This window comes from Leptodactylus fuscus, chromosome 9 (assembly GCF_031893055.1).
Source record: "Leptodactylus fuscus isolate aLepFus1 chromosome 9, aLepFus1.hap2, whole genome shotgun sequence".
NCBI lineage: Eukaryota > Metazoa > Chordata > Amphibia > Anura > Leptodactylidae > Leptodactylus > Leptodactylus fuscus.
This window is the reverse complement of record NC_134273.1, coordinates 27,400,137-27,415,935: the sequence shown is the minus strand read 5'-3', so window position 1 is coordinate 27,415,935 and position 15,799 is coordinate 27,400,137. Positions and strand designations below refer to the sequence as shown.

Sequence of the window (15,799 nt, the reverse complement as noted above, 5' to 3'; positions counted from 1 at the left end):
AAATCTTGATCTTAAAAGGGAACTTTAAATCAAGGAAACAGCGACTGAATTAGGAGTACAAGGCCATGACCCTATTCCAGATGTTGGACAATGGAATGAACATCTAACGTGGGTTTATGTCTTTTTATACAAATCATTAAGACAGCCATTAAGATAAGAACCTGGGATCTGGCAATTGATTGTTTTTATAAGTATATAGTAATAAGCCTCTTCATCCCCCCCCCCTCCCTCCTGTAATCCTACCCCTGTGTCCAGTTATAAATATGCAGCCTCTAGAAGATGTTTTTAGTTATATCTGAAGAAGAAGCCCAGAGGAAGCTTCGAAACGTTATATTCTGTCATCATTATGAGTTAGCCATTAAAAAAGGTATCACCTACTGAAGACTTGAAAAGTTTTTTTTGTTTTTCTGCTATTAATAGTCTGTTACTGTTCTTTATAATGTAGGGTGTCCTCACAGCTAGTCGGCCCAGCACCCCGCGCTCCATACAAGCATTCGAGTCCTTAACATCTTTGGAGCAACTGGAAAAGCGTCTCCTGTAAGTTCTCATGTTATAAAAGATTCTTATGTCAATCCTCATGTTATAAAGGTTATATGTATGTATGTATTCAATTGATTCTAGATTCTGTATAAAGTTTTTTACACATTCCATGTTTTTTATTATCTATTTATTGCATAGACAAGTAACAAGAGTATAACATGAAATATGAGATTATTCATATAACCTTAACCTCCACCATAAGTCCACCTTACAAACTTCTGGCTGCAATAGGGGTTCTCCAAGACTGGATATTGATGGCCTATGCTTCCAAAATCTATGGACACTTTTTTGATTTTTATACCTCTTACACACTATCAACTTAGTCAGGTGTCGAAACCTCACTAATCTGATATTGTTGGCCTATCCTAAGGATAGCTCATCAGTATTCAGTCTTGGAGAGCTCCTTTAAGAAAGAAGTTGACAGAGGTTGAGGGGCTTGAAAAATATCGAGTTTCTGTAGATTTTGGAAAGACACGTAGGATCGGTCTATATATTCCATGTCTTAAAAAAAACACCCCTTCCACAACTAAATGATCAGTGATTAAGGACCATTATGAAATGCCAGATGTTGTTTCAGTATTGACAGGTTTTATTCACCCACTTTAGACATGCAGAACTAAGAGCTCAAAAAGCCGAAGAAAGGTCTGAAAGTCTGGAGGAACAACTGAAAGCAGCATTGCAAAGGATCCAGGAACTGGAAGTAAAACCCTTGGGAGAAGGAGAATACAAAGAAGAATCTAATGGTAAGAAGATCAGTAAATGATGTGGAGAGGTTACTGTATTATGGGGGGAGGGGTTGTACAAATAATGGCAGAACAGGTGATTAATAATATTTTCAGTTGAATTCTGTAGACATTGGGTGACTAGCTGAAGAAACAGGTACAGGGGAGAGGCGGAGGATAAATGAGGGAAATGGGGAGCAAAGGGAGTCTGTCAGCAGTAAGTGGGTTATGCACCTTATCCCAGAACCTTGTAGAGGTGATTCTATGGTTTTCATATCCCTTGGTTGTTCAGTTTTGCAACCCCATATTCCTGTAAATTGGCATTTTACTTATATGCAAATGAAGAGAAAACTGCATTGCCTGGGAATCTAAAGCAAAGACTAAAGCTCAATTCACATGAATAAAACAATTTTTTCTCCTTCCTGTTTGCTGCCTACGTTGCCGAGATATTGACTTTTCCTGATATGATATTGAGGTGTTTGGTACAATGAGGACATCACCATTAAAATATCATTTTCAGCGCTCATTCTCTTCTTCACTCTTTCCTTCCCTATTACGATTGACATGTATAGTGCCTAGACCCATTGTAGCCATCATAGCAGGGTGGTAGTGAGAGGAATGATGACATTTTTGTTGCACCAGAAATCTCAGTGGCATGCCAGAAAAAGGCTAATACAGTGAAACCTCTCCAGAAGACCACCTGCTTAACCAGACCACGGCTTCTGTAACAGATTTTCAGTTTTCCATACTATCCATCTTCTTTGAGAAGACCACTTTTTCATACAATTTTGGGTGGTTGTCTCAAAGAGGCTTCACTGTATCCTTGCAAGGATGGCACTGATCGGGAAGCAGGAATCCTATTTTACTCACTTGAACCCTGGCTATCTGAATTTGCTTATAGCTCAGTTGGGACTGTTGTAGTGACAGACTCCCTTCAAGTATTAATAGCGATCTTGCAGACATGGGGACAGTACTTTAGGCACACGTCAGTGGATGACATGGGTAAAACAGATAATAAAAATAATGTGTATGTATAAACATCAATAATAAACTATGTTTATGTCATTGATTGTTTTGTGCTTTTACATTAGATAACTAGTTAGGATCACATAAAATAGTTAAAAATCTATAGATACCCTGTACATATTAATTGCTCCTTAGATTTATGGAATATTTTACCCTCCTCCACACCATCTGTGTTTTTGCCAGTACAAGATATATTGTATGAACACTTGTGTAGACAGTGCTATGATAAAATCATTGAGGCATGCTGTCAGTGTATAGTGAATAAGTAAGAATGAATTCAGATATTCCTGTCATCAGTTTTCTGTGCTCCCAATCACTGCGAGTCCCTGGATTGGACTCTCAGTAGTCAGATGTTTGTAGCACTTCCTCTAACAATGCCATACATGTATTTCTCTGGAATTCACCCTATAAAGAGGACTCATCGGCACTTGTCTTTAAGGGAGTCTATCAGTAGTAAATAGATTATAAATCTAATCCTAGTACCACGTAGAAGTGATTCTACAATTTCTAACATGGCCTCTGTTATCCAGCTTTGGAGCCCAATTTTTAATGTAAATAATTGCTCCCCCTCCCCCAGGTCTTTGGAATATGGGAGGAAACCCACGCAAACACAGGGAAAATATTCAAACACCTTGCAGATGTTTCCCTAGGCTGGATGCAAACCCAGGATGCCAGCACTGCAAGGCTCTAGTGCTAACCACTGAGCCACCATGCCGCCCATAAATTATTGTTTTACTCTTATGTAAATTATGAGAAAAATCTTTGGTCTCAGCTATAGATTCTCGGGCATAGCCTAGGCAGGCTAACACATGACCCCAAACCACCCCATTATTTGCATATGAATAAAGCAGGGGTCACGTGAAAATGGGGCTGAATAACACAGGCAAATTTGGAAACTGCAGAATCCGTTTTATAGGGTACAGTCAGTTTACTGCTGACAGAGTTTCTTTAGCTAAACATTAACAAATTTGGTCTCATCTAGTAATTTGGTATAAATATACTTCCTTCTTTTATTTCCTGATGTCCATTACACGTATATTTCTTTCTTTGTTTCTAGAACCTCCAGCTGACATTGAAGTTAAAAGTGAACAACTAAGTCTCCCTGTGCCAGCAAAAAAGAGGCCCAAATCCAGTAAAGCAAAGCATCATAAATAATATAAAGCTTCTACTGGCATCAGTCGCTGTGTACACAAGGCCTTATTACTATTGCCACACTCGTGCCTGGACTTCACTCACCCACAGTATATTTGCACAACTTGTTAAGTGTAATTTGAGTTTATTGCAGTAATCCTTTATAATGTATAATAAATCCAATTTGCAATATATTAAATGGTTTGCACAGAGTATAGTGATATAAAAGATTACTCTTCTCCATTTAATATTACTAAGCGGTGCTGTATGTACATTGGCTAATGTGAACCCTTCATGAAAATGAAGTGTTTTCTACCTTATCCCACAATGTTGAACTGTTATAACTATACATAGAGGTTTTCCAGGCTTATTAGTTGATGACCTATCTTAAGAATAGGTCATCAACTGAAGATTGATGGGAGTCCAACACCCATGATCGCCACTGATCAGCTGTGTGAAGAGAATGCAGTATTTGGATGTGCGTTACGGCTTCATCACAGAAAGCCAAGCACAGTGCCATCCAATGTATAGAAGCCGTGCATGGTATCACTTGAATGCAACTGAGCAGTGTTCAGACCATGTGACTGATAAACCTGATGTCACATGGCCTATGAAGTGGATTGCTTCATACAGCTGCTTCGTGGGAGAACTGAATTTGGGCCCCTACTGATCTTCTAAGGATTGGTTGTCAACTGGAAACGTTTGGAAACTCTTCAATGTACTTAATGTTTATGTGTGAACCTGAGGGTAACTATTTAAGGTTAGGGGGTAGCTTGCTGATTGGTAGGTGTGCCACTGGTGGAACCCCCACTGATCAGCTTCACTGTGGGGGTTGCTCTAACTGGAATACCCCTTTACCTACTAACAGTACACTATACGTAGGCTCATTTGTAATTGGGGAAGGGGGCAAAATAATTTTACTGGAGTGTACCTCTAATAAAAAAAAAAAAAAAAAAAAAGATTCTTATTCCTGCATCAAACACCTAAAACACTTCATTTTACCAAACATGATTGGTAAATAATATAGTAAATGTTTTCATTCCATGTATACCTAATACGCCTTACTGTAGTAAACTACTGGTATACACAAATATAGAGATTTTCTGGTTTTATAGAAACACACACTATAACAAGTTGTATAACTTTTATTTTTATTATACAATGTTATTTACATAATTGGACAACCCCTTTAAGAAATATTTCCAAGCTCAAAATTCTTCCTGTATTCTTATGTGACAAAACACATCACAGATCCTTCAAAATCTCAATAGTCAAAGCACAAGAATAGAATATTTTCTTCCTGCGAATAATTGAATGGGGTTGTCCGCAAAAATTATTTAGAAAAGGCTCAACAATCAGTGAGGTAAGTGAGTTTTTGGAAAATTTTTACAAAATTCTGAGCCCTTTTCTAAAACATTTTTCATATGGACGACTCAATTGAATACAAAAGATGAAGACACAAAAATAAAGACCATTCCACATATTGTAAAGTAAAAAAAAAGAGTGCTGGAAAATTGGATTGTAATTGAAAATTGGATTGTATCATCTTCACTTTTTATCTGCTTTAGTTTTTATACACAGAGTCCTTACACAGTCAGTGACCTCCTTGGTTTACAGCATTGGAGAATCCTTCTTAGTGTCCCGGTCTGCTTCAGTATCAGATCTAGGCATGTCTGTGTTATTTGCCTGCAAGTTTGGCAAAATATTGAGGTTCATAAGGTCAAAAGGGAATGGTACAAGGAACGTTGCGGGTTTCTCAGATGTCATGCATTGTAACGTGTGAAGATACCGGAGCTGGACTGCTGTGGGTGATCCCGATAAACTCTCTGCTGCAACTTTAAGTGACTCTGACACCGTTTTTTCACATTCTGCTGCAAGAATCTGACACACACATAGAAACGTTTATATTATAATAATATAATACATTTTATTTATATAGCGCCAACATATTCCGCAGCACTGTACAATTTATAGGGTTCAGATACAGACATACATAACAAAGAACGTCATTTCACACAATGGGACTGAGGGCCCTGCTCAAAAGAGCTTACAATCTATGAGGTAGAGGGGGTGACATAGAGGGGGTGATATAAGTTATACATCATTATATAGAACTGTATTCAAACACCATGACTGCTGAATATCTGCATGCGATGGCCAATAGTCACGTTGTTATACAGGTAATATCTCTGGTTACCTGCATAGTCATGCCATTATTGGACACTGCCTGGGAAGCCTTTCCCCTCAACCTTCATTTCCCTTACCTTCACTTTAGCATGTCTTTGCGCTTCAGCTTCAGCAGCCATTGTCTGTTTAACGTCTTCAGGAAGCTTAATATCTTTACTAAAGAGGGTAAAAGAACAATGCAGTATTATATGTGGTAATAGTACGATATTGGAATATTAGAAGGCATTGGGGGAGATTTACTATACTTTGTAAGGCTAAAGCAACAAGTAGCGAGCTCGTAGCACTTTTCACAGAGAGTCCGCAGAAGATCGCATACTTTCTGCTTTAATTATACCTATAGGGAAACCGCCAGCATCCGTAGGTATAATTGTCATGCTGCAATTTCCAAAACCGTTACGGTTTTAGAAATTGAAGCATTTCCACTGCGCATGTTTCTGCAATGTGTAGATGGGATTTGCTAGAAGCAAAGAAGCTTTGTCGACTCTTGAGATTAAACCTTTTATCTCCACGCGGAGTGAATGCCCCCTTTTCTTTTAAGGGGATTTTACTTGGAACACCTTCTCCCCATATTTCTTGTATGGGCCATTGATAAATTTTTACAGGTTTATCATATTTCCCCTTAAACACCTTCTCCAGACTAAACAGATTTAATTTTTTAAGACTAAGGGGGAATTCACACAATGTAAAATGGAGCGCAATGTGGCACGTATACGCGTGTCAGCATTTTGCGCACTCAAAAAGATCCCATTGATTTCGATGGGAGTTACGAGCGTATATGCCGCGTTATTTTGCGCCCGTAATTTTGCGGCCGCAAAACACAGCAAAAAATGGAACAGATTCCCATTCACTTTGCAGGTACTGTAAACTCAGCATTTTTTGCCACGTATTTCCGGTGAAGATGCAGTGTTTTCGCAATGTGGGGCCCCAGCCTAAGTCTCTTCTTCTAACTGAGGTCCTCCATGCCCCTTATCAGTTTTGTGGCCCCCGTTGAACCTTTTCCAACTGTAGTAAATGCTTTCAATCTTTTTTTGCAAGTCAGGTCTTATAACAAACCTTTGCAACATTTTCTTATTTATGCCACCATCCTGAAAACTAATGGGCAAGGGTCGTAGCTTGGGCGGGGCCACCAACTGCACTAGATTTATGATCATTTATACTTTTTACTGGCATAAATGATGTCTGAATTCCATGCCAGATATGAGCTTACGTAGATTTCAGTGCAGATAGAGGGTGAGGCGTCATGCACCACATCACAAATAAGGTGCACCTTCTCATAGCTCAGGAGATATGACGACTGGCCTGGAAAATACCAGTCTTCATACATCTGCCCTATTGTTTCTAAAGAGCACTGGTGCAATGACAAACTCAATCTGGTTGCATAAAAATAAAATAGTGAGGGAAGGGATAATTTTCATACAGCCCATTGCCCATAGTAGTCTAAATCTGTCTCTGGTAAGAGCTTTGTTGCAAATCTCAGTGCCAAATCCACAATAAATTACAGTACAGCCCCATTCACATATAGCTGGAAAACCCATGCAGATTCTAGTCCTTGTTTAGATTTCATTGCATGGCCATGATTATGCACTCCAGTATGTATTTATAATTCTGCAGATGTCCCCCATTACCCTGTTATATTTCCCTGTTACCTACATTTCTGTTCTTTCCACTTTGATCCCCCAATGACAGGTCACAGCATCCAGAGCTACCTGTGAAGAAGTAAAACCATATTTTCCAACTATTAATATTAACATTGTGGAACATACAGTAGTGCACAACATGAGATCATAGTTATCTGTTACCAGCTGTAAGATCCTTTCCTGTTTTAAAATGTCATCTTTTATCTGACTTTCAGATACCCTAACAATTTCTAACAAGTAGGATTTAGTTAGCCTTGAATAGTGAAATGCAAGTTTTGGTGCAGGTGCTCTATAAGACAAAGCATACCTAACCTTTCAGATGACTTTCTATTAAAAGTTAAGTTGAAGTTTCCTACATATTCTATGATTTGCATTCTGCTGTTTTCCCCTCTGTGGGCTCCATTGCATTTTTTCCTGAGCTGGCAAGTGAAACCAGGCTGCTATGATGTCTCCTATAGACTAATTCTGCTTCCTAACTTTCTCACTCAATCAGAAACATCATGTGGGCCATTATAGCGAAGTACTGATGTAAATAAAACACATGGGGAAGACATACAACTCACTATTAGCTGCAGCAGCCTGTTTGTCTGTGTCAGTGCATATGCCCCTCCTTCTCTCTCACTTGGGCCCTCCTCCATAGGATTCTATGGGCTGCTGTAATTTGGTATTTTAGCCAGCAGGCAGTCCGTCTCCAAAAACGGATTCAGTAGAGATTGCAACGTGACTGTTAGTTTAGGAAGGAGGAGGGCAAGCCGAAAAGAGACTGATAAATGACAATGCATTTTTTTTTTTTTTAATATATTACAAATTTTCTTTTTTTTATGTGTAGTATGCGGCAATGTCCTCATTGCTAACTAAGGGCTCATTTGCATATTGACAAAAATTACATCTCAAAGGTAAAAATTTACAAGGGGGAAAACCCTGTTTAAAGGTGAAAGGATTGAAAGGGAGTAAGTAAAGCACTTTCAAGTACATTGGGCCACATTGCAGTTCCCTACACAATTGGGTGGCCCGTAAACTAGTGTGGCCTCTTCATTTTCAGGTTTGGTGTCACTTGGCCTCTCCTCCATAGGATTCTATGTGCATCTGTAATTTGACAGCAGGCAGTCTTTCGAGGCAGTCTCGAAAGATGGATTTAGCAGAGATTGCACTGTCTGCACTATTGAACTATTGCTCCACTTCAACCTTATGCAGTTGTCCATGCCTCAAAATGTGGGCCATTTTTTTCATTTCTACAGGAATTACCTTTACTTCCTCTCCAATGCTTTTTCTTTCCAGTAAGATATCTAAGAAAGACCTGTGGGCCAGAAGACGCTTGGTAGTACTCTGGATAAGCAGCTGCAGGGCATTGGAGACATTGCTGACACTGGTTAGAAACAGAGCCGCGTTTTCTAAGCGGTAGTAACAAATCGCATCGACCTCCAGGCTGACTAGATCCTTAGTGACAATCTATAACAGAAAGGAGAAAAGACCTTATACAGGTAAGTGTTCACAGGTGAAAACCAAAGCTTAGTTGCTTGGAGGATAAAGCTGCACTTGCTCCCTCTCTGCCTCTAGGTTAAGGCTAATGCTGACCATATACATTTGTTTTTTGGTGTCTCTTATTTGGCCATTTGATCAATGGTGGGATTGCCCGGTCAGGGAAATTTCTACAAGTTTCTTAAGAGAATGCGCACAGTCTGAGCATATTGACTGATGATTAGTCAAAAGTGGACGGTCACGCCAACACTTTCATTTTGGGCTGACTGCTATTCAAACAGTTCTAATGTTCCCGGTAGTTTTAGAACTGAACAGTGGCGGAAATCGGGCTGATGAGAAGACTACTGTGTATGGTCAGCGTAAAGGGGTTGTCTGGGCCCCACAGGACACCTGTGCAGGGTCTAACACCTGAACCCCGCACAAACTAGCTATCCTAGCAGCCTCCAGGTGCCAGAAGCTACTAGTGGATGGGTAGTACGTGCATCGCCACTCCTATACCAGCTCTATACAGTGGACGGGGTTGCTCCAATGCTCCTATTACGTGTATAGGAGCCATACTGCACATGCCCATCCACTAAAAGCTTCTGCCACTTTATCTGTATGGATTCTGGGCACTGGACCCCAACAGATCACATACTGATGACCTATCCTGTAGCTACAGGGCACAAAAATACTGTAGATTTACCTGGTGGAAAGGAACCTCAAATGTCTTTATACGGAAGTCTAATTTGATACATTTGTCCAAAATAGGAAGATAAAAGAAGATTCCTGCAAACAGAAAAAGATGTCAATGTATATTAGGAAATTATATTGTTGTTGGGGTTGTCCCTAACTATACTGTGTCCATTCCATTTTTCTGTTTTATCAAGGAACACAAAATGGAATGGACATCAAAGACAGATCCATTAAATGACAAACACCAATGGAGCCCAACAGATCCCATCAACTATAAAGGAGCCTGTCTGGTCTCTGTTTTTGGCGTACATCATTTCTACAGACAAAAAACAAACAAACTGAGTTTGAGAAATGTATTTTGTCTGTAATTTTATTTTTTTAATCAGAATCAGCACTGGAGGCCCCTGATGGAACCTCAGACACAGGTGTGAACACAGTCCACATATATGACAAACCACTTATATTACCGGGGCCTCTGGCACGTCCTGGCAGCAAGCGTCCCAGGCGGAATACAACGGCACGCTCATATTCTCTCAAAATCTATACGAAAAAACATTGAAATGTCAATTAATCTGGGCCGGGGTGTAATAACTGTAGGATACGACAACAAGATTATAGATAAAAACCAAACATTTGCACACATTTGTAACTCAGTGTGGAAAATAAACACAGGAACAACTGGCAAGGGGTTGTAAACTGCAGGCCTCTTCTATGGAAAATGATATGGTAAAAAGCTATCATTCTTATCGTCTATAGATAACAAAAAGAGCTCTGCTATGTTTTCTAAATAGCACCCGAAAAACTGTATAGTAAAAGTGTAAGCCAAATAGGATGTGATGATTTGGCTTACCCCATGTGTGCCTCCTTCCCCCAGTTATCGCCATTATGTTTGGTCGTGTGAATATACCATTAACATTATTATTATTTTTTACACTTGCCTTAATGCAAAACCAGATAGAGAGGGGGAAGGTGAGGATGAGCAGCAGCATACAGCAGAACGTGAGCAGTACTTCACATACTCTGTGACCTGGAGACTTCACAGCTGGGGGGAAACAATGACAAAATAATACATTGTACTCAGATGGGTATGTATAGTATCTCTATATATCAACTATATATCATACACTCGATGGAGCTACACCAGGAATGTATCCTACAAGAAGGTAAAGTACAATGGAAAGAGTTACGAGTCTCCTGATTTCAGACCCATTCTCAGTTATGATCGACAAAAAAAAACAGCATAAGGTTCAGGCCCCACATAGTGAGCCAGAGCACACAATGGGTTTTGAAATTGCAGCACTTCTGTTGCCAATATTGTTCTGCAATGTGTGGATGAGATTATTCAGAATCCCATCCTCTTTGCAGGGACTTGTCATTCACAGCGTTTTTTGTCACAGTGTTTCAACTGTTCACAATGTGGGGCCCTGGCCTAAAAAGGTAAACTGAATCTATGGCGCTAACAAACTATTCAGGGCTCATTCACATCTGCGTCCCGGCCTCCGTTCTGCAGATTTCCGTTTCCTGCCTGAAAATGGGCAGGAGACGGAAACATAACGGAGACCTGAACGCTGGTGTGAACCCAGCGTCACCTATAAGCAGTACAAGCTCCAGGATTGTGATTATTGTGATGAATACAAACATTGAATAATAATCTGTGGATGAGCAGTAGATACTTCTGCAGATCCCCTCAAGGTTTAGCCCCAGTGTCATTCTACAAGTCTAATGCTTGGCTATTTCTTGCAGAATTTGTGAACAAAGGGTAGCATCGCATGCTATGTATTTCCATGGTAGATTTTTTTTTTTTTTTAATGATTTTAGCCTGAATGTGGACTTCAAATGATCTGATCTGAAATCCATATTAAATCCAACATGTGTTAATATGCCTTACCAGCCTTACTAATAAATATGTTACATGGCCAGACTTGCATACAAGTCTTTATATCCCCTATATGCCTGTTTTAGTAGCTATTTGTTTGCAACTATTTTTTCCAAAATCTTGCAATCTTTCTATACAATTATGAAAAAACCCTGTGTAAATGTGTAAATAGACCCGTATGTAATGTTGTCTATTATTAGTACAGTTAATACAACAGGTAAGATTAAAGCACAGTTCACACACAAATCGAGCAGGGGAATATTAATGTTGCAAAGTTAGGTATAGAATTACAGTTGTTTTCCAGACTCAAAATATTTATACCTAGTATAGCCCATCATTGTCAGATTGGTGGGGTCTCCTGGCACCCCAATGATCTGCTGGTTGAAGGGGCCATGTCACTCTGGTCAGTGCTGCAGGGTTCGGCGTTCCCTACATCAGAATGCTATGCACGTAGCTGTGGATGTTCATGTTATTACACAGCTGTCCCATTGACTTACCATCATCCTTTTGCTCACCCTCCAGAAGAGCCATGATTTCCGTCTCCTCATCTGAGGCCACCACATTGTCCACATCAACCACAGCGGATACCTTAGCATCATTCTTTGTGGGTTCTCTGACCCTCCCGGTCCTAGACCTTCCTGAGCCTTGATTTCCTTTCTTTTCTCTTTTGGACCCTTGGCCAGTAGAGTCCCTTTGTTTCTGAGGAGGCTCCCTGGAAGAACTGCGCGGTCTTTTCTCAGCCATGGTTGTGATGGTCAGTGAGGGGGCTGCACAGTGTACTTATGTGATGCCAACAGGTGGGACATGTCACAAGACAGGACGTAATTAAGAATGTGACAGTAAGTGACATTCCACATTCTAGTTTCTGGGAATTCTGCCATCCTCACTAATACTACACATTGAAGTCCAGCAAATTCTTATCTAGTTCTTCTTGTATGTTTGCTACTATTGTGGTGGCAAATATTTGTGTCCCCTCTCTCCTTATATATGTATTATCGAGAATATTAATAAAAGAAATAAAAAAAATCTTATACACTGCTTACTAAAATGTTGAATGTCTGTTTTGTCTTTTTAGCACTTTTTGTTTGAAGAGGATCTGTCGCCTTTTCTGACATGTCTATTATATTATAGTCTTGGATTCCCCATGAAAGCACAATTCTACAGAACTGTTTCTTCTAACTCTCTCTCACTATGGGGGATAATACTGTGTGCAGGGGCCACTATGGGGGATAATACTGTGTGCAGAGGCCAGTAAGGGACATAATACTGTGTGCAGGAGCCACTATGGGACATAATACTGTGTGCAGGGGCCACTATGGGGCATAATACTGTGTGCAGGGGCCACTATGGGGCATAATACTGTGTGCAGGGGCCAATATGGGGTATAATACTGTGTGCAGGGGCCACTATGGGACATAATACTGTGTGCAGGGGCCACTATGGGACATAATACTGTGTGCAGGGGCCAATATGGGGTATAATACTGTGTGCAGGAGCCACTATGGGGGATAATACTGTGTGCAGGGGCCACTATGGGGGATAATACTGTGTGCAGGGGCCACTATGGGGCATAATACTGTGTGCAGGGGCCACTATGGAGGATAATACTGTGTGCAGGGCTTACTAAGGAACATAATAGAGTGTGGAGGAGGGGGTCGGTCGAGGTCTTCGACGTCGGTGTCGGTGGGGGGGCCCATGTCAAAAGTTCGCCACGGGGCCCCGCCATTCCTAGTTACGCCACTGGGTAACACCCAGTTGTCAATTTAGTTATACATTTCTAGAAGGAATAACAGAGGAACAGAACAATGCATAATTATAGGAAAAGATGCTCCAGAAATGTTGTCTTTTTATAAATATAAGTTTTTACTAAAATTGGCATGTCCGGAGAGGTGACCAGGGCCTTTTTTAGTTTTCAAACTGAAATACATTTTACATTTTACATCCATGGTTTATATCATAGCAATCTGACTGGGAAAGTGAATAAGAGTGAGCTGGCTATATCATACACAGCTGCTACCCTTGGTAAACAGTGAGGACGCAAACAACTTCAGCAGCACCAAGAGTACCGTATATCGGCTAAGCCTACTGTATGGAGATTCTTCGTAAACATTTTGATCAAATTGTGTGAACCCATCTGCCAACTACAAGATAACCTTTTTAGATGGGACAGTATAGGCGACCTCTTTAGAAGGTATAGAGTGAAGAAGCTGCTGCACTTGCCTGCGCACTGGGTCAACTTCCCCCCACTGATCAGATATTGAATAGGATAGGCCATTAATATAAAAATTGCAGAACACCCCTTCAAGGGGATTGTCTAAGACATATTAATAGGCGTTTTAATAGGTCCTCAGGATGACACAGGAGGGGTTTGACACCTGGCTGTCCTACTGAACAGTGTACAAAGCTGGAAGCAGATGAGGTTGTATACCAGATATCAGGTGCTTGGTGGGACTACCAGGGTCAGATCCACATCAGTCTCATCCTGATGACCTATCCTATCTCTATCAATATATAGTCTTGGACAACCCTTTTAAACTGTGACAAAAAAATTGTATGAAGTATGTAAAAAAAAGTATGAAGTTCAAGTCATTCACAATATCTACTAACCTCACATGGAAGTCTTGAATGTATTCTACAGAGGTATACAGCACATTGCCAATGGGGTCCCACTGGAAAATAATGTATACTGTGTAATGTGTAATATGTTGAGTATTTATTTTCAGTGACCCTCCAAAAGTTCATCGGGTGAATGGAGACATATGGATAATTCTGATCTATATGCAGGTCATTTTAGTAATTTTGGTAATTTTCCTGAAGTATATGTGAAATGGAAAGCTTGAGCACAAAGTGCATAGATCTATAACTATCATACACACTTCTCTTCAATTGCAATTAAAAAACATTGTGTAATAAATTCTATACGTTATAGTTAGTATAACTAGTCAGCAATCCAAAAAATGCCTTCACTATACAAATAATACACAGCCCCATCTGTGTTTGTTCTTCAATGTTTCTACATATCGTGTACCATGTATGCATGTTTTTTGACAATGTAAGTTTCTTCCTTCTTGCTTTGACTATAAATTCCTATATATGACTATAATTTTAGCACAAATTCAGAGATTTTGTAGCTGCAGAATGTGTGAATACAGTGACACACAGAGTTAATCCTATAGCCCAATAGTCATCACTAATGTAGTTGCTGACCATGCATGATCTTTAATAGAGAAAATGTTTATCTGTGTGGGAAGGTCTGCAGGGAGTGTGGGGGGGTCAAGTGTGGAATAAATTGCTCTGGAACTGGACATGTCCTCCTTCATCCTATACAGAACAGATTTATTACACTATATCTAATGTTATTTGATTTTGTGTCCTTTATCTTGTTACTTGCTTATTTGCATAATGAAAAATGTCGGCACTATAAACATAAAGATTATTATTACTGTATCAGGGTGATATTGATCACTCTTATCGGTAAGACCAGGCAAATTAAAAATTCCATTTATCATGCAAGAACATTTTTTATGTCCGTTAAAAATGATCCCATTGATTTCTATGGTGTCTGTTTTTTTGACCTGACTCAAGGGGGTTGTGCCACAATGGACACTTATCCCCTATCCACAGGTCAGTGGGTAAGTGTCTGATCGCTGAGGGCCTAATTGCTGGATACCGCAGTGATCAGGAGGACAAGTCTCCCTAAAACCGAGTTCAGATGGGGTTTTTTGAACCGGATTTTGATGTGGGAAGCCGCTTCAGAATCCAGTCCAAAAAGCGCCTCCCGCGGCTAGCCGTGACTGTCGCACATTCTAACAGTCATGGCCTTCCGCTCAGGCCAAGTCGAGAGGGATTGTTGCAAAGCGGACGCCGCGGCGGATTCTGCCGTGAAATCTGTGTTAAAAAAGGGCAGGTCACTTCTTTTTTCCAAGAGCAGGAAAAAAAACACTCACAGAAAAAGGACTTGTCCAGCTCCCTTTGAAGTCAATGGGAGGCGGTTTTTTGAGCCGGATTTTGATGCGGATTCCGTCTGAACCTGGCTTAAGGCCTCTTTGTGAATACAGCACCAGTACACTTGTATGACCAATGCTTCAATTACTTCTAAGGGACTGCAGATATTACTGGGGTTTACAAAGCCCGAAAGCCCCATAGAAATAAATGGAGTGAAGGTCACGCAATTGCACTGGCACTCCTTTCACAAGAACGTCTTAAAGGGGCTCTATCATTGGGAAAAGTCATTTTTAACTAAGCACATACTTGCAAAGCCTTTAGAAAGGCTATTCCACACCTACCTTTTGTATGTAAATCGCCTCAGTTGTTTTTGAATGAGCCTATTTTTATTCCCATGCTAATTAGGCTCCAGCGTGCACCCGGAAGTCTCAACAAGCACCCTCTCTGTTATGTATGAGAGCGGGGAGATGAGTCATCATCATCAGCAGCAGCCTGTGCTGTGTACATAGCAGAGAGGGTGCTCGCTGAGACTTCCTGTGCTCGCTGGAGGCTAATTAGCATGTAAATAAAAACAGGCTCAT

At 40.4% G+C, this 15,799-nt stretch overlaps 2 protein-coding genes across 3 annotated transcripts in view; one reads left to right on the top strand and one right to left on the bottom strand.

Annotated features, from left to right (window-relative positions):
- Positions 1-4,322, top strand: part of AXDND1 (axonemal dynein light chain domain containing 1) — a 36,786-nt gene extending 32,464 nt beyond the window's left edge. For both annotated transcript variants that reach the window (XM_075286591.1, XM_075286592.1), the window contains 3 exons: positions 446-537; positions 1,147-1,283; positions 3,346-4,322. In XM_075286591.1, the coding sequence (XP_075142692.1) occupies positions 446-537; positions 1,147-1,283; positions 3,346-3,443 (327 nt within the window). In that variant the 3' untranslated portion in view covers positions 3,444-4,322. The remainder of the gene's footprint in view (positions 1-445; positions 538-1,146; positions 1,284-3,345) is intronic.
- A 708-nt stretch (positions 4,323-5,030) lies between these two features.
- NPHS2 (NPHS2 stomatin family member, podocin) lies at positions 5,031-13,548 on the bottom strand. The gene is given in 10 exon segments (XM_075286151.1): positions 5,031-5,300; positions 5,684-5,762; positions 7,257-7,312; positions 8,489-8,692; positions 9,408-9,490; positions 9,865-9,937; positions 10,336-10,439; positions 11,771-12,034; positions 12,037-12,165; positions 13,494-13,548. Coding segments are annotated over 10 exon segments (1,317 nt in total).
- Between the last annotated feature and the right edge of the window lie 2,251 nt (positions 13,549-15,799).